The sequence below is a fragment of the Mesoplodon bidens genome, assembly GCF_964165515.1.
Source record: "Mesoplodon bidens genome assembly, chromosome: 19".
In the NCBI taxonomy this organism is placed as follows: domain Eukaryota; kingdom Metazoa; phylum Chordata; class Mammalia; order Artiodactyla; family Ziphiidae; genus Mesoplodon; species Mesoplodon bidens.
Genome location: NC_138179.1, coordinates 5,802,374 through 5,821,937, shown reverse-complemented (window position 1 = coordinate 5,821,937; position 19,564 = coordinate 5,802,374). Strand labels below are relative to the sequence as shown.

The 19,564-nt window shown below is 37.8% G+C and overlaps 1 protein-coding gene across 7 annotated transcripts in view; it reads left to right on the top strand.

Moving 5' to 3' along the window:
• TRIM37 (tripartite motif containing 37) overlaps positions 1–19,564 on the top strand; it is a 139,133-nt gene that overhangs the window by 3,277 nt on the left and 116,292 nt on the right. For all 7 annotated transcript variants that reach the window (XM_081218680.1, XM_081218678.1, XM_081218677.1 and 4 more), the window contains exons 3-8: positions 9,436–9,476; positions 11,582–11,698; positions 12,423–12,510; positions 13,762–13,884; positions 15,562–15,685; positions 16,549–16,616. In XM_081218680.1, coding sequence (XP_081074806.1) covers positions 9,436–9,476; positions 11,582–11,698; positions 12,423–12,510; positions 13,762–13,884; positions 15,562–15,685; positions 16,549–16,616 — 561 coding nt within the window. The remainder of the gene's footprint in view (positions 1–9,435; positions 9,477–11,581; positions 11,699–12,422; positions 12,511–13,761; positions 13,885–15,561; positions 15,686–16,548; positions 16,617–19,564) is intronic.

Below are 19,564 nucleotides of genomic sequence, written 5' to 3'. Positions count from 1 at the left end.
TATTGAGAAAGTCAAAGTCATCTAACACGCTCATCATCTCAAAATTTTCTCTGTGGTTCCTTATTCCTGCCCGAGGAAGATAAATATCCCTTTGTCAAGAGTAATATCTGTAACACTTAAATCATTTGCTTCCAGTCACACATTTAGCAAATGATGGAGCTGGATTTGAACCCAGGAAGCCTGGGTCAAGAGTCTGTGTTCTTTGGCACTACACATCTACAGAGGGCCTAAGTTACATACCATGCTGGTTCTCCCACTCATAAACTGAGGGACTTGATCTTAGCGTTGTTTTCTCAAACAGTAGAATGTGGATAACAAGATCTATCTCACAGGATGGTTGTGGTGTTAAATGAGATAAGCTAAAAGGTAATTTAGAAACTAAAATGTAGTTAAGACTTCATCTTCCAATGCAGGGGGTGGGAGGTTCGATCCCCGGTTCGGGAGCTAAGATCCCACATGCCTCTCCGCCAAAAAACCAAAACATAAAACAGAAGTAATATTGTAACAAATTCAATAAAGACTTTTAAAATGTCCCACATTGGGACTTCACTGGTGGCGCAGTGGTTAGGAATCCACCTGCCAGTGCAGGGGACACGGGTTCGAGCCCTGGCCCGGGATGATCCCACATGCCATAGAGCAATGAAGCCCTTGCACCACAGATACTGAGCCTGTGCTCTAGAGCCCGCAAGCCACAGCTACTGAAGCCTGCGCGCTTGGAGCCTGTGTTCTGCAACGGGAGAGGCCACCACAGTGAGAAGCCTGCGCACCGTAGCGAAGAGTGGCCCTCACCCGCTGCAACTAGGGAGGGCCTGTGCGCAACAACGAAGACCCAACGCAGCCAAAAATAAAAATTAAAAAAAAAAAAAAGGTCCACATCCAAAAAAAAAAAAAAAGGCTGATGGTGGACACTTGTTTAAAAAAAAAAACACTAAAATTTGTAAGGTGTTGTATTATTCTATTTGTAAGGTGAAGGTATAAGGTGTTGTATTAAGGTGTTTGTAAGGTGTTGTAAGGTGTTTGTATTAAGGTGTTTGTATTAAGGTGTTGTATTATTCTATTGTAAAAATAGCAACTCATACATATCATTATGTTTCATAAATGGTAAAGCTGAATGAAGCTAGAGAAATTAAGTAATTGGCCTCTATCACTGTAGTTAATTTATTGGTAGAGTAGATCTGGACTCAGCTCTTTTGATGAAGGTTCAGCATACATAAGATCTCTGGTTATTACCTTATACCTCACTGATTTTTTTTTTAAGTTTTTTTTTTTTTTTTGATGTGGACCATTTTTAAAGTCTTTACTGAATTTGTTACAATATTGCTTCTGTTTTATGTGTTTTGGTTTTTTGGCCCTGAGGCATGTGGGATCTTAACTCCTGGACCAGGGATCAAACCCACAGCCCCTGCATTGGAAGGCGAAGTCTTAACCACTGGACTGCCAGGGAAGTCCACTCATTGATTCTTCATTTCTTCACTTTTCCTCTTCCTCCTCCTGTTCCTTACAAGTATTTATTTCTTAAATATTATGCTGGCATTCTCTATTATGAAGTTTCTGGGAAATTTTTATCTACTTTGAGAAATTTGATTTAGTGTTGCAGGTTTACCTATCATCTGTGTGCATGGCTCCTAAATCTCCTCCTTCAGCATTGACCTATAAATGTCTTACCTGATTGTCCTTCCAGCATCTTGAACTTTGTTCTAGATCAAATTCTTCCTATTACTTTCTCAAATTGACTCTTTTTGAATTCTTTTTTTGCTTGTTCTTTTCTACTTATCAAACTTGAAACCTCTGACACCAATAATTTTTAAGTCTTGTTAGTTATCTCCTAGTGTCATTTATATCTGTCCTACCTTTCCGTTCTTATTATTACCATCCTAATAGAGAAATACAGACATCTATTACCTCATGCTTAGATAATTATAGTTACTATCTAACTGATCTCTCTGTCTTGAGTCTTTTCTTCTCTCGTCCATTTTGTATCCTGCTGCCGTATTGATATTTTCCAGTAATGTCATTCTTTTTCCCTCCCAGAAGCCTCAGAGATTTATTGCCTGAAGGATAAAGTCCAAGAACATTAGCCTTATATTCAGACCATCTGAATAATATGGTTTTAACCTTCCTATTTTAATTTTTTTAATTTTTTTATTTTTTTGCGGTATGCGGGCCTCTCACTTCTGTGGCCTCTCCCGCTGCGGAGCACAGGCTCCGGACACGCAGGCCCAGCGGCCATGGCTCACGGGCCCAGACACTCCGCGGCATGTGGGATCTTCCCGGACCGGGGCACGAACTCGCGTCCCCTGCATCGGCAGGCGGACTCCCAACCACTGCGCCACCAGGGAAGCCCTAACCTTCCTATTTTAACCTTCCTATTCTGGTTCCTGAATTCACCCTTCATTTGTTCATTCATTGAACAAATATTAATTGTGGACTTGGAGTTAGGCACTGACTTCTCAAGGAATTGACTTGTTTTCTAGTTGGGATATAGGCAAAAAAGTAAATAGCTATATGTTAGATATTCTTCATACCATAAAGAAAAATGAAACTGGTTGAGGGTATAGAGTAGGGACTTTGAGAGTTAACTGGCAGGTTGGTAGCTATTTTAGATAGAGTAGTCTGGGAAGGTCTCTGAGTAGATGACATTTGAGCAGAGACCAGGATGAGAGTGATGGGAATATGTAGGGAAAGAAAGTCCCAGGCAGAGAAATCAGAAAGGGCAAACGCCGTGAGAAAGAAATATGTTTAGTGTGTTGAGAAATACCAAAGAAGCAGCGTGGTTAGAGCAAAGTGGACAGAGGGAGAGAGGGAAAGGAAATGAGTTTGAAGATGTAGCTAGAGGCCTTGGTAAAGACCTTGGATTTTAAGTGTGCTGCTAGCCATTGAAAGCTTTTGAGTGATTTGAAGTAATTAACGTTTTGAAAGCTATCACTCTGGCTACTGTGTGGAAAGTGGACTGTAGGCAGATGGGGAGAGAGTGAAGAGAGCAGTTAGGATGTGCTTTATTAGTGAAAGATGAATGGTGGTTTAGACCAGAATGGTAACAGTGAAGGTGATGAAAAATAGGGCAATTCTGGATATGTTTTGAAGGTAGGATCAATGGATTTTCATACAGATGGGATGTGAGGAAAGTTTTTTACAGCATCTGGGTGAATGAATGGTTTCTCATTCTGAAATAGAAAAAACTGAGGGAAGAACAGATTTGGGTAGGTTATAGATGTAAAAGTGTTTTTTTTTTTTTTTTACTTTTAAATTACATTTTACTTAGTAACTACAGAAAACCATTATTTTTGCTAGTGAGAGCAATATATTTTTTATTATTAATTAATTATTGGCTGCGTTGGGTCTTCGTTGCTGCGCGTGGGCTTTCTTTAGTTGTGGTGATTGGGGGCTACTCTTTGTTGCGGCGCGCTGGCTTCTCATTGCGGTGACTTCTCGTTGCGGAGCACGGGCTCTAGGCACAAGGGCTTCAGTCGTGGCTTGCGGGCTCAGTAGTTGTGGCACACGGGTTTAGTTGCTCCGCAGCATGTGGGATCTTCCTGGACCAGGGCTCAAACCCGTGTCCCCTGCATTGGCAGGCGGATTCTTAACCACTGTGCCACCAGGGAAGCCCATGGTATGATTAAATATAGTTCTTTCTTTAAAAAAAAAAGAAACAAAAAACCAATTTGTGACTCTGATACTCCAGTTCAAAATTTTGGACTAGTTCACTTTATTACAATACTTGTAATTTTTAAAATCTTAAAAAAATTTAGATATAATTCACATAACATAAAATTCACCCTTTTAATATATAAAGTTTTTTTTGTTTTAATATGTAAAGTTTGAGATGTTTATTATACATCTAATTGGAGAGGTTGACAGTTGGAAATATGAACCTGGATTTGAGGAAGGGGAATGAACCTGGATTTGAGGAAGGGGACATTAGAGAGACTGAATAATTAGCATATAGATAGTATTTAAAGCCAAGGGACTAGATGAGACCACCAGTTTACCTCCTGTGGGAAGAGATTTTTAGGTCTGAACTCTGGGTCACTCAGTGTTTAGATGTTAGGTGAAGGATTCAGCAGGATAATAAGAAGGAGCCAGGAGTAGCGAGGCATCACAGAATTCAACTGAAAAACATGTTTCAAAAAGGAGTAGTTTAGGGCTTCCCTGGTGGCGCAGTGGTTAAGAATCTGCCTGCCTATGCAAGGGACACGGGTTCGATCCCTGGCCTGGGAAGATCCCACATGCCGTGGAGCAACTAAGCCTGTGTGCCACAACTACTGAGCCTGCGCTCTAGAGCCCATGAGCCACAACTACTGAGCCCGAGTGCCACAACTACTGAAGCCTGTGTGCCTAGAGTCCTCAACAAGAGAAGCCACTGCAATGAGAAGCTCGTGTACCACAACGAAGAGTAGCCCACGCTTGTTGCAGCTAGAGAAAGCCCACACACAGCAACGAAGACCCAACACAGCCAAAAATAAATAAATAAATAAAATTAAAAACAACAAAAAAAAGTCATTTAGCTGTGTCATATGGTTCTAGCGTGGGAATTGACTGACCATTGGATCTGATTTTTTTTTTTTTGGCTGCACTGCGCAGCACGCGGGATCTTGGTTCCCCGACCAGGAAGTGCAGTGTCTTAACTACTGGACCACCAGGGAAATCCCTTGGATTTGAGAATATATAGGTTACTGGTGACCCCGATGAGTAGTTTCAGTGGAACAATGGGGGCAAAAACTTGATGTCAGAGAGTGGGAGGAGAATGAGACAGCAAGTATAAAAACTGTCACAATCTTGTAAAGGGAAGAAACAAGGTAATGGGTTGAAGGGGGTTGTTGAGAGTCGTCTTTTAGGGGAAGGTTTATATCTTCCTGGGACTGAACCAGTCGAGAATAATTGATGCTGGAGAGAGGAGGGGTAATTACAGGAGCAAAGTCCTTGAGTCTCTGAGCACTCCACAACAGCCACATTGTAATATTGTTTATTTGAATGCTTTCCCTTCTCTTCCATCTCATCTCTGTTCATTTGTCCACAGAAATTGAACTGTCTTTGGCAGTCCAGATGCTTGTGTCATTTTAACAAACTAAGGCCCAGACGCATGAATAGACTTGTCCAAAGTCACATAGTAGTTGGTGACAGACCAAGACTAAACTTATCCCGAGGCCAGCACTCTACCCACGACTCCCTGATGCCTCCACAGGCATACCCCAAAAGCAGGAACATTGGCTGTGTTTTCAGGCCAGGTCTTCATTTATCTAGCTATATTCAGCTGATTTTCTCTCAGTACCTGTTCCTGTTTTGTATTTTTTCCCGTTATTTTGCCACATCTTTCTCATCCAGTTTTTTCTTACCCCCTCTTGATTTTTAACATTGGTAGCAATTTGCCAATAATTATTGACTTTGTTTTTAATTTTTCAGCCTTTTAAAATTAGGTATATTTGACATACAATAAACTGCACATATATAAAGTACACAGTTTGATAAGTTTTGACAAATGTATACACTTGAAAAACCATCCCTACAGTCAAGATAATGAACATATCTCTAATCCCCAGAAGTTTCTTTGTGCCTCTTGGTAGTCCCTACCTCCTCTTGTCTTGTTCTCAAGCAACCGGTGATCTGCTTTCTATCACTATAGATAAGTTTGCATTTTCTAGAATTTTATACAAATGGAATCTTACAGTATGTACTCTTAAGGGTCTGGCTTCTTTCACTCGGCAAAATTATTTTGAGATTCATCTATGTTGTTGTATCGATAGTATTCCTTTTTAAAATGGTACAGATGAACCGGTTTGCAGGGCAGAAATAGAGACACAGACGTAGAGAACAAACGTATGGACGCCAAGGGGGGAAAGTGGCGGCGGGTGGTGGTGGTGATGGGATAAATTGGGAGACTGGGATTGACATACATATACCAATATGTATAAAAGAGATAACTAATAAGAACCTGCTATATAAAAAAATAAATAAAATTTAAAAAATAGTATTTCTTTTTATTGCTGCATAGTAGCATTCCATTGTATGCATGTGCTGTAATTTGTGTATCCATTCACCTGCTGATGGACATACAGGTTGCTTCTAGTTTGGGGCATTTACAAAGAAAACTGCTATGAATGTTTGTATACAAGTCTTTCAATGGACTTAAGCTTTCATTTCTCTTGGGTAAATAGGAGTGGAATGGCTATATCATATCGTAGGTGTATGTTTAACTGCTTAACAAATTGTCAAACTGTTTTCTAAAATCATTGTATCATTTTACATTCTCAACAGCAGTGTATGAGAGTTCTGATTCTTCCATGTTAATGCCAACACTTGGTATTGGTATATTTCAGTCTTGAATTTTAGCCATTCTCATAGGTATGTAGTAGTACATATACTTCCCCCTTAAGATCAGGAAAAAGACAAGGATGTGTACTTTTATTACTTTGGTCCATTACCCTCCCCCAACCCCTGGTAACCACTGTTCCTTCTTCTCTATGAATCTGACTACCTCGTATAAATGGAATCATAGAATATTTGTCCCTTTCTGTTTATTTCTGGGCTCTCTATTCTATTTCATTGTCCTTATGCCAATACCAAACTGTTTTAATTTATTGTAGCTTCATAGTAAACTTTGAAATCAGGAAATGTGAGTCCTCTAACTTTGAGACAAGTTTCCAGTCTTTCACCATTGAGTATGATGTTTGCTGTGTTCTTTTTTTTTTTTTTTTTTTTTTTTTTGCGGTACGCAGGCCTCTCACTGTTGTGGCCTCTCCCGCTGCGGAGCACAGGCTCCGGACGCGCAGGCTCAGCGACCATGGCTCACGGGCCCAGCTGCTCTGCGGCATGTGGGATCTTCCCGGACCGGGGCACGAACCCATGTCCCCTGCATCGGCAGGCGGACTCTCAACCACTGTGCCACCAGGGAAGCCCTCTTGAGTGTTTTTATTATGAAAGGATATTAGATTTTGTCAGATGCCTTTTCTGTATCCATTGAGATGATCATGTGGGTTTTTCCTTCATTTTCTTAATGTAATTGATGTATTATATTGAATGATTTTTGTAGGTTGAACTATCCTTGTATCCCAGGAATAGATCCCACTTGGTCAAGGTGTATACTCTTTGAATTTGGTTTGCTAGGTTTTTGTTGAGGATTTCCCTTAAACAACTTTACAGAGTAGGAATGCTGATTCTCTTGTTGCATATGAGGAAACTTGAGATCAGTCACATGTCTGGTGTCGCATAGTAAGTGCCAGAGCTAGGAATAAGACTCAGGTTTGAATAATGACTCAAGCTTGTGATTCTTCCATTTAATGAAGGAGAGAAATTAATTCTTGTTTTTTAAAATTTATTTATCTTTGGCTGTGTTGGGTCTTCTCTTTTGCGTGCGGGCTTTCTCTAGTTGCAGCGAGTGGGGGCTACTCTTTGTTGCTGTGTGCGGGCTTCTCACTGCAGTGGCTTCTCTTGTTGCGGAGCACGGGCTCTAGGCGTGCGAGCTTCAGTAGTTGTGGCTTGCGGTCTCTAGAGCGCAGGCTCAGTAGTTGTGGCGCGTGGGCTTAGTTGCCCCGCGGCATGTGGGATCTTCCCAGACCAGGGCTAGAACCTGTGTCCCCTGCACTGGCAGGCGGATTCTTAACCACTGCACCACCAGGGAAGCCCGAGAAATTAATTCTTAAATTGAATGTGGGGGAATTGCTACAAAGGTGTTTCTTTAATATTATTTGAGTACTAATATTGTGTCACTGGTTCTTACCTTTGGTTTTGGTTTGGTAGAAACATTGTTTTTCCTCATATTTGTTTTGTGATTAAATTAGATTATAGAATACAAGGTAAAAATGCCACAAATAATAAGAGAAGGGAAAGATCAGTAGCCTGAGATAGGCAGGAAAGTATTATGGACATAATCAGTGGACATTCCCATGGGACAGCACGTGGATAGAGGGACAGTATAAGCAAATACACAAATAGGATGCCAAGAGTGGTATATATTATAGCAATAAGCCTGTTTTGACTGGAAGGGAGGGGCATAATACAAAATATAGACTGGGTCATTCCTTACCATGGTCCCAACCTTTATAGAGCTTTTACTTTAGTAGGGCAGGGGAGATAAACAAATAAGTCAGTATACCAAGTGTTATAGGTACAATGAAAGGGGAAGTATAGGTCACTGTGGTAAAGCATGACAGTGGTGTTTAAATAGTCTATAGACAGTCAGGGAGCTTTCTGGAGGAAGTGACATATAATCTGAAATCTAAAGGATGAGCCGGAATAACCTAGTTAAAGAGAGGTGTTGAATATCCTGGGCAGAGAGGGGAAACGTATTTAAAGACTTAATCTTGCTGGATCCCCTAGGGTGAGGTAGAAGATGAGGCTAGACAGGTGTGGGCTGAGACCAGTTCTGGAGGAGTGCTAGGACTTCAGCAGAGCATTGTTTGAGGGAAAGAAACCTGACCTAAATCTTGCTTTGCTCAGGGACCAAAGAAATGATGTGCAAGGTTGTTAGTGGAATCCTTTTCCATCTATTTTTTTTCTTACAGCTTTATTTTCTGTGCTATGAAGTACACTTCCCCCTACTTAATCTTCTATTGTTCTTTAAGGATTCCTTGGGAATTTTATTTCTGAGTTAATTATTTGACTTTAGGTAAAAGCTTAGGTTCTTCCATAGAAATAGGAAGGGATAAACAGAAATAACAGATATTGAGAGTACATAGCTATTGGACTATATATTTATTTACCTCAAAACCTGTTTACCAGACAATTAAAACAAGATTTAACCATGGAGCTATTGTTTTTGGAAAGGTATTAGCATCTCCTTTGTATATGGTGTAAAACTGCTCCCTATCCAATAATAACTAAAATGGTTAAATTAATAGAATTTGAGGTTTAGTAGAGATATTATTCTCTTGTAAAACTTTTTATAATTACGAGGAAACCAGGTTATGTAGATGTTTAAATGACTGAACTGTAGAACTCTTTTAAGACAAAGTTTTGCTGTATTGCTTATTTATGTTTTTCTGTCTAATTTATATAGCCATAATGTATACACCTTACAATTAGATTGCTTTTCAAAAAGGAATTTAGTAGTACCTTAAAATTCCTCAGATTTTATGGTGGGTTAGTTAGAAGTAAATCATCATAATGGCTTATTTTGGGGGGGGGATGGTAGTAACAATATCATTATTATTTTTGTGAAGATTATTCACACCTTCCCTGTGAGATCCAGAGTCCTAGGATCACTTTCTTACCTGTGAGAGAATAGCTTCTTAATAATTATTTTGGAATGAATTCTGTGCCTTTGAAAATTTATTCCTGTCACGATGATAATGACACAGATTGCCTGCTATTCTATAAGTATCTCTATAATTAGTGCAGGCACTAGAGAGTTAAACTCATTAAATTTGGTATGTAAGGTTTCAGTATGTACAAATGAATGGTGTTATCTGCAATCAAAATCTCGTTTTTTTGCCTCCTTAGCGCTGGCTGACAGAGCAGAGAGCCCAGTGTCCTCATTGCCGGTAAGTGTTTTACTGTGATTATTTGTGAGTTGGGAAAGTAGTAAGGTGATGGGGTCAGCGTGTGTCCTAATACTCATAACATTCTTTCTGCAACCTGCCACATTTCTACTCTTTGCAAATACAGTTGAAAAGAAAATAAGCAATCTATCTCGATAAAGAAATGCAGACTAATTTACCTGACTTAGAATTAAGTAGAATACATTACATTGTTTACTGTCTTTTGGAAAATCATTGTGTAACTTCTTAACTTACCTTTTTTTAAAAAAAATAACAGATTTATTAATTAATTAATTTATTTTTTGCTGCGTTGGGTCTTCGTTTCTGTGCGAGGGCTTTCTCCAGTGTGGCAAGCGGGGGCCACTCTTCATCGCGGTACGCGGGCCTCTCACTGTCACGGCCTCTCTTGTTGCGGAGCGCAGGCTCCAGACGCGCAGGCTCAGTAGTTGTGGCTCACGGGCCTAGTTGCTCCGCGGCATGTGGGATCCTCCCAGACCAGGGCTCGAACCCGTGTGCCCTGCATTAGCAGGCAGATTCTCAACCACTGCGCCATCAGGGAAGCCCTAACTTACCTTTTATAACTAAAAAAAAGTAAAGTTTCTGTTAAAAAAAAATCCAAATAGTAATAAAAAGGCTTCTGATTCTGATACCCGACTTGATTTTTTCATGATTTAACTTTCAGAAGAAATTGTTAGTGTTAGCTTTGGGTACCTGTTCTTCTAGACATTTTTCTATATATGTACTGATGTATACATATAAATGTTTTCTTAAAAAGCACAAATGATATAATATTATTTTGCTTTGCTTTTTTTCATGTAAAATATGGTGATGCCTTTATTGATCATATGTACATATATGTCATTTAAAATCATTGTTTGAATAATAATCCACTGTAAGATTATACATTGATTTTTTTTATGATTATATTGAGAGACATATAGGTTGTTTCCATTTTTGGTTATTTCAGATGATGCCAGATTGCATTGAAGGGAAAGGTTTTTTACCATTTTATGTTCCTAATAATAGATACTGAAAATGCTTCTTCCTCACATTCTTGCCAACACTGGGTATTACCAATCATTTTATTTTTTAGTCATTCTGCTAAGTGAAAAATGGTATCTCATTTTTAATCTGCTTTTTAAAAAAATGATTGAAACTGAGCATCTATTAAAACATTTTTAGCCATTTATAATTTCATTTTTTCTTAAACTACTTCATATCTTTTGCCCATTTTTCTTCATGTACTGTTCACACTTTTCATACTACCTTGTAAGAAGATCAGCAGTATCAAATAGAACTTTCTGTGTGATGGGAATGTTCTGTAGCCTGGCTGTCAACTGTGGCAGTAGAGCACGTGACGGAAGCCGAGTATAACTGTGTAAGAACATTTTCTTTTCTTTTTTTTTTTTTTTTTTTTGCGGTACGCGGGCCTCTCACTGTTGTGGCCTCTCCCGTTGCGGAGCACAGGCTCCGGACGCGCAGGCTCAGCGGCCATGGCTCACTGGCCCAGCCGCTCCGCGGCATGTGGGATCTTCCCAGACCGGGGCACGAACCCGATTCCCCTGCATCGGCAGGCGGACTCTCAACCACTGCGCCACCAGGGAAGCCCGAAATTTTCTTTTTTTTAACTAATTTGAATTTTTAATTTAAATAGTCACATATGAATAGTGGCTGTCATTTTGGAGAGTATAGCTTTAGACTAAGGAATTAAGAATTCAGTCTGTAATCTGAATTGCTTATTTTTTTATTCAGTTTTTTTGGTAAATGATACATTATTGTAAAAATAAGTTACAAACCATACTTTTCACTGTGTCTTTGTTACTATTTTGATAGTAATATGGTATGAATATGATTGTGAGCCCTCTTTTGAGGAGTGTTTATTTTTTCTTGATTTATAATTCCCTTTTTTTTTTCCAGCTTTGTTGAGGTATAATTGACAAAATTGTAACGTATTTAAAGTATAAAATGTGATTGTTTGATACATTGTGAAAGGATTCCCCCCACTGAGTTAACACATTTGTCACCTCGGTATGTACCTTTGAAATGTGTTTTAGAAAATGATCTCAAATTCCTGACTGAGAGTATATGTATGTATATTTTCTCTCCAGTGCGCCACTGCAGCTACGAGAACTAGTAAACTGTCGTTGGGCAGAAGAAGTAACCCAGCAGCTTGATACTCTTCAACTCTGCAGTCTCACCAAACATGAAGAAAATGAAAAGGACAAGTATGTCCTTAGTTTCTTTGTTCAAGTGTTTCATAGATTGTGCCACATAGTTTTTTTTTTTTTTTTGCGGTACGCGGGCCTCTCACTGTTGTGGCCTCTCCCATTGCGGAGCACAGGCTCCGGACGTGCAGGCTCAGCGGCCATGGCTCACGGGCCCAGCCGCTCCGCGGCATGTGGGATCTTCCCGGACCGGGGCACAAACCTGTGTCCCCTGCATCGGCAGGCGGACCCTCAACCACTGCGCCACCAGGGAAGCCCTGCCACATAGTATTTTAATGACACTATTGAAAATTTAAGCTTCGTAGGTGAACACTAAGACAATTTTCTTCTGGCATGGTGTGGGTGTCTCTACTTGGAAAGACCCTTCTAACTCTGACTTCTTTTATTAAGGCCTCTCATAAAGGATTAGAACTGCCACAATTTCCTAATTACTAATCTCTCCTCTTTGCTTCTTGATGCCTACTGGCACCCCCTTGGGTTTGCTAAAGGTACCTGTATATAAGCCATTGATTAATAATGGTTCTGATAAATTTCCTATATTGTAAAAGCTATATTCTAAATTCAATACTGTGGAAATCATACTAAATGAGATAGTATTTAATATGCTGTTTCTTCATGTTTTATTAATTTCCTATTGGATATTCAGATTACTTATAAATGAGAAATATAAAATGTTTTTAAATTTATTTAATTTATAACTGTACTTTTTTTTCATAATGTATAGATGTGAAAATCACCATGAAAAACTTAGTGTATTTTGCTGGACTTGTAAGAAGTGTATCTGCCATCAGTGTGCACTTTGGGGAGGAATGGTAAGCGGAACAAATTCAGCATATTATTTTTAATTAGAGTGTAGAAAGCACTGAAATATTTGTTTGATTTAGATAGAAAGTAATATCATTTTACTCTGTTTATAGAATGAAAATTAAATGTATCTGCTTTATAGCAGAAGATATTGTACTTTCTCTTATTCCAGAGAAACTTCTTTTGTTGGAGATTTTGATGTATGATGTGCATGCCTTACATAAATATTTTATTTTAATTGAAAACCTGTAAAATGTCTACTCATATCAGTTGATCTGATATCCTGGCTGTGATTTCCAATTTTAGTTTCTTTAAAATGGAACAAAAACTTTATAGACATTTGTGAAACAATAGGAATGCAGACATCTAGTTCTTATGATTTTTTTTTTAATCTTTCTTCCTCAAGTACCTTTCTAATTTATTCATCTGTGCTAGAGACTAGGGGTTCAGAGATGAACACGGCAGATATCAAACAACTAGTTCTGTACTTAATTACTGTTGTGATAAAATATTAGGAATAAGTATACAGTGCTGATGAGAGTGAATAACCATGGGACCTGACCCTGAGTTAAGCTCCAAAGGATTGAGTAGGAGTTAAGTGGGTGGAGAATTTGGACAGGGTGGATGAAAGAGAATTATTTTTGAATAAGACGTTTCTTTTTTTTTTTTTTTTTTTTTTTGCGGTTCGCGGGCCTCTCACTGTTGTGGCCTCTCCCATTGTGGAGCACAGGCTCCGGACGCGCAGGCCCAGCGGCCACGGCTCACGGGCCCAGCCGCTCTGCTGCATGCGGGATCCTCCCGGACCGGAGCATGAACCCGTGTCCCCCGCATCGGCAGGCAGACTCTCAACCACTGCGCCACCAGGGAAGCCCAAGATGTTTTTTTTGCAATGGGCTGTGGGAAGAGGTTTGAGGTCGTGGAAGAAGGCTAATACTGACCAAAAGAAGAGTGACAAATAAGGTTGTGTCAGGTGGTTTGGGCCATTGTTAAGGATTTTGCTTCTTTCTAATGAGTGAAGACTTCTAGATAAGTAAACATTTTGCTAAAGTCCATTATCTAAAATCTTGAAGGATTTCCTATATGGGCCAAGTGATTTTAAGCAAACTCTGGCCTGTTTTAACAAAGTAAAGGCAGCCAAAAGATAAAATTCATTTGAAATTATTTACCAGTTTATTAGTATCCATAGAGTGTTAAGGAAGGAATGTAAATGCAGATGAGATATATGAAAATGTTCAAAAACTACTCATTACTTTAAATAGCATGGTGGACATACCTTTAAACCTTTGGCGGAAATTTATGAGCAGCATGTTACTAAAGTGAATGAAGAGGTAGCCAAACTTCGTCGGCGTCTCATGGAACTGATCAGCTTAGTTCAAGAAGTGGTAAGACTACTACTGAAAGATCATTATCCCTTTTATAGTCTATAATATATATTTTTTATAATATAAATCAATCAGATGTTGAACTCAAGATTTGAAATTTTGATAAGATATATTTATAGTTCTCACCAACTTCAAACTAGCTGAGGAATTTGCATCCAAACCCCTTGCCTGTTCTGAAGTTGGAGCCAGAGAATTGCCTCCTCTTAATGCAGAAATAGAGAATCAGTGAATGAGTTAAATAAGCCTGTTTGTTACATAGTCGGTAATTGACTCCTAAACAGAATCAGTATTGAGTTTTACAGTTATTAAGTCATTCATTCTTTGGGAGAATTTCTGCTACCAGGGAATGAACTATTTCTGGTGTCCTGAATTAAAACTGAAGAATTCAAAGAGTAATATTTAACACTACTCTTTAGATACTGTATATGGGTCAAAGAGCTCTAGTGAGCTATTTACCATTTGTAATATTATTTCTATGGGAAAATGTAATAAGCATCAAACATTTAAGTACTAAATATACTTTTGGAATATATTTTGTTTAAAGTTACCAGAATGACAGTTATTCCTGAGGTTTGCAGACCATTCCTTACTCAAGATGTTGTCTTTATTTTAATCATGTAGGAATCAAGATCGAGATCATCATTTATAACATTCTTTATACAGAAAGTAATGTTTTTGAGTTACATGTATGCTACACAAAGTCATTTTGGAATATAAACAAGTTGGATGGCTTCTATTTGGCCTTCATTTAGTTACCTTTTTTTCTATTATTTTCTCTTGACAGCATTTTAATTTGGGCATTAGGGAGGTTGTTCTAGTTTGAGATTTTCACTGCTTGTGCTTATAATAATAGCAAGTATAGGAAAGATTGCTTTTTATTTTTGATAGTATGCTATTAAAAAAACTACTCTGCAATCTTTAAAAACCCTATTTTTTTCTTTGTTTCGTTCTGAAAAAAATTTAAAACTTCGTAAATTGGAGTAGATGTGGTTTTTCAAATTTTTCATTTGTTTTAGAGTTTTGTGTGATGTGAACTGGCTTTAGTATAATTTTTTGGTTTTGAACAGTGGTTTCCTACATGATTGGGGCTTTGAGTATGTGTTTTGTATGTGTTACACAAAGCAGTTTTTTTTGTAATTACGTATCTTTCTGTTTAACTGTTAAAATATTGTGTACTTTATTATGCTTTAATTGTTTAAGAATTTTTTTCTGAGTTTCAGGAATTCAGCTGACTTTAAGAATAATTGCAGTGATTGCATTAATGTCTATTTACTTCTATTTAAAAAATTCTTCAATTAAAAATTTTTTATAAATTTATTTATTTATTTTTGGCTGTGTTGGGTCTTTGTTGCTGTGCACGGGCCGTCTTGAGTTGCGGCAAGCGGCTGCTCTTCATTGTGGTGTGCGGGCTTCGCATTGCAGTGGCTTCTCTTGTTGTGGAGCATGGGCTCCAGGCGCGCGGGCTTCACTAGTTGTGGCACGAAGACTCAGTAGTTGTGGCTTGCGGGCTCTAGAGCACAGGTTCAGTAGTTGTGGCGCACGGGCTTGGTTGCTCCGTGGCATGTGGGATCTTCTCGGACTAGGGATCGAACCCGTGTCCCCTGCATTGGCAGGTGGATTCATAATCACTGTGCCAACAGAGGAGTCCTAAAATTTTTTTACCTGTTTACCTTCTAGGAAAGAAATGTCGAAGCTGTAAGAAATGCAAAAGATGAGCGTGTTCGGGAAATTAAAAATGCAGTGGAGATGATGATTGCACGGTTAGACACACAGCTGAAGAATAAGCTTATAACACTGATGGGTGAGTTTTTCTATGCTGCTTGTGTACATGGTGCTTTGAACCTCCTTGAGGTTCAGTGGTTGGTGAGTTATTATAGGCTAGGAAAAGATTGCTTTAAAAAATAGAAATTCTACCTGTTAATTGTTCCTCTGTATCAATTAACATTACACCAAATTGATACAACTTCTGCTAACTTCATGGGATATGCTTCCAGCTCTTCAGACTTTGTGATTTACAAAGTAGGTGGTCTGATTTGGCAAGCGTGCCTATCTTTTTTTTGTTTTGTTTTGTTTTTGTGTCATGTAAAGCAGTTTCTTTCTTCCTTCTCTATAATAATAATTTCTTTAACAGTAATTCCTTTATCCTTCTGTGTTTCCAGCTTCTTTGAGACTGTTTTCCTCTCTGGACATTCTTTTTTACAGGTTCCTATTATGTTCAAAGCACATACCTCTTGCTGACATTTAATATAAACAAATGTCCTACTTACTACATTCTTTTTAGGCTGCATTTAAATTTTGGGGGAGGAATTATTTTAGAATAGTTGATTGATTAAAAATGTTAGTTTTCTATAGCTTTATATTCCTTTAGAAGAAGCAATAATGTTAATTTCATTACAAAGTATACTGTCACTGTATATTTCTTAGAAGTATTTAATAGACCTGCATTGTCCTTTGTCTGTAACTGTAGTTAAGGTTAGTTCTGAAATCCTCTTGTCAAAGCTACTATAATTAAAACTCTGGAAAATTTTTTTAGGGTAGCTGTAATGAAGAAGTTTTGCTTACTTGAGATTGGTTCTTTGTTATTGAATATGTTCAATGAAATTTAATTTCATTCTTGAACCAGTAAGAAGCCTGAGTGTTGGTCTTCTGCTATTTTTTAAATAGGTCAGAAGACATCTCTGACACAAGAAACAGAACTGTTGGAATCCTTACTTCAGGAAGTAGAGCATCAGGTGATGAAATATTAAATGAAATGAAATAAAGTCTTTATCCTTTTTCTGTTCACGTACTTTAAAAGTTTTTTTGTTTTTTGTTTTTTGACAGATTATATAAGATCAAAAGATCTGGGGATCTGTGTGCTATACTAGGGATTTTTATGAAATAGGAATCAGTTGATTCAAGGTTTCTCCATCATGTATGGGAACTGGATAAAATAATACTAATTTTGTTTTTGCAAAAAACAGAATTATTTTTACTGGGAATAACAGCCAATAGGAATCTTTAAAAGATTAAAATCTTCTGACATTGTGACTTAAGTGGTGCCTTCGAGATAGAATATTATTGCCAATTACTTACACATAATGATTCTTAGGGTAAAATTAGCATTTTTATTTATTAAGGAAATTTTTATTACATACCAAATAGAAAACAGACATTGCTTTAGGTGCTTTGGAACACAACAGTGGACACAATGGCAAAATAATCCTCAAAGAGTTTATAATTTAGATTCGGGGTAGGTGGGGATAAAGTACATAGTGAATGAATAAATGTATAGTGTCACATAAATATTTGATAATTTTATCTGTCTTGAACTTGGTTTTTGGAATTCTTGAATTCCTCTCTATGCCTGATACACAGCTGTCTGATGCAGTTGGTCTCTTAATTATCCTGGGGATCGCCTTCATTTCTTTCTTGGGTTGAATCCCACCTTTCCTGATTTCCGTGGCTTCCAGGCTCTTGATTTACACGTTTGTTTTGGTATCACACTTCCTCTGTGGCTTTCATGAAAGGGTAATCAGAATAAATTTTTCGAGACTGTATGTCTGAAAATATTTTTATTCAATCTCTACATTTGGTTGATAGTTTGGCTGGTAGAGTTCAGTACCTAAGTATTTATATATTCTTGTTTTTCTCTTCAGTATTTTTTTTGACCGTGCTGCATGGCTTGTGGGATCTCACTTCCCCAGCCAGAGCCCTCGGTGGTGAAAGCTCCGAGTCCTAACCACTGGACTGCCAGGGAATTCCCCAGTATTCCCATTCTTAATTGTGCATGTTGTTCTCCTAGTCCAGAGATTTTATTTTATCCCTTCCAGAGAATAAACTAGCAGCCTTCTGCTGGAGTGATAGGACAAATTTAAACCAGCTATAAGTGGAGTAGGGGTGGGATCTGGGGATCTGTGCACTTTTTTTTTTTCTTTTAACAGCTTTATTGAAGGATAATTGACAAAAAATAAGCTGCATGTATTTAAAGTGTATAATTTGATAAGGTTTGACAAATGTATACACCTGTGAAACCATCACCATAGTCAAAGTAGTGACTTTTTTCCTCCAGAATTTTTTGTGCCTCTTTATAAATTCTCCTTCTGCTTCTCCCAACACTTTCCTCTCCAGGCAACCCCCTATCTCCTTTCTGTTATTATAGATAATTTTGCCTTATCTAGCATTTTATGTAATTGGAATCATACACATTATATACTTGTTTTACATCTGACTTCTTTTAGCAGAATTATTTTGCAGTTCATTCATATATCAATAGTTGTTTCCTTTTTAATTGCTGAGTAGTATTCCATTGTATGTATATACCACAATTTGTTTTTCCATTCAACTGTTTATGGTCATTTGGTTTGCTTTCTGGTGTTGGGTTTTACAAATAAAGTGGCAGTGAACATTCATTTACAAATCTATAGATGGACATATATTTCGTTTTCTCTTGGGTCCTCCTAAGATAGAGTGGTAGATACATGATTAGGTTTTCAATAAATGCTGTCTGTTTTCCCAAAGAGATTGTACCATTTATATTTCCATCAGTAGTCTTTGAGAGTGCCAGTTCCTCCACATCTTTGCTAACACATGATATAGTCAATCTTTAATTTTAGCTGTTCTCATAGGAGTGTAATAATATTTCATTATGGTTTTGATTTGCATTTGCCTTATACCTAATGATGCTAAGCATCCTTTCTTGAACTTATTTGCCATCCATATATCTTCTTTGTTGAGGTGTCCAGATCTTTTTCTTTGTTGTTGTTCAGATCTTTTGCCCATCATTTTATTGACTTGTTTGTTTTCTTACTGAGTTTTGAGAGTTCTTTATAAAAAAACTGGATAGAAGTCCTTTATTAGATATGTACTTTGCAAAGATTTTCTTCAAGTCTATGACTTGTCTTTTCATTCTCTTGAAAGTGTCTTTTAAAGGGAAGTTTTAAAATTTTGATGAAGTGTAAGTTATCAGTTTGTTCTTTTGCTATCATAGCTAAGAAATCTTTACCTAACCCAAGGTGACAAAGATTTTCTCCTGTGTTTTCTTCTAGAAGTTTTGTAGTGTTAGGTTTTATATTTAGGCATATGATCCATTTTGATCCTTTTTTTAAAAAAATTTATTTACTTAGCTGCACCGGGTCTTAGTTGCAGTATTCAGGATGTTTTAGTTGTGGCATGAAGGATCTAGTTCCCTGACCAGGGATCGAACCCAGGCTCCCTGCATTGGGAGTGTGGAGTCTTAACCACTGGACCACCAGGGAAGTCCCTGGTCCATTTTTATATGTGAGATATGGATCCAAGGTAGTCTTTTTGTTTTTGTTTTTTATATATGGCTATCCAGTTGTTCCAGCACCATTTGTTGAAGACTAGCCTTTCTTCACTGAATTGCCTTTGCATCTTTTTCAAAACTTAGTCCATATACACGTTGTCTATTGATTTATTTTATGTCACTACTGCACTGTTTTGATCATTGTTGCTTTATAATAAAAGGCTGTGTTAGCTTTCCAACTTTGCTCTTCCTTTTCTTTTTTTTAGAGTTGTTTTTTGTTATTCCAGATCCTTTGCATCTTCATATGAACTTTAGAATCAGCTTATTAATTTCTGCCAAAAAAAGTTTTGGGGTTTTGATTAGAATTACATTGTATCTATAGATCAATTTAGGGAGATGTGACACTTTAGCAATGTTGATTTAAGTATGATGTTA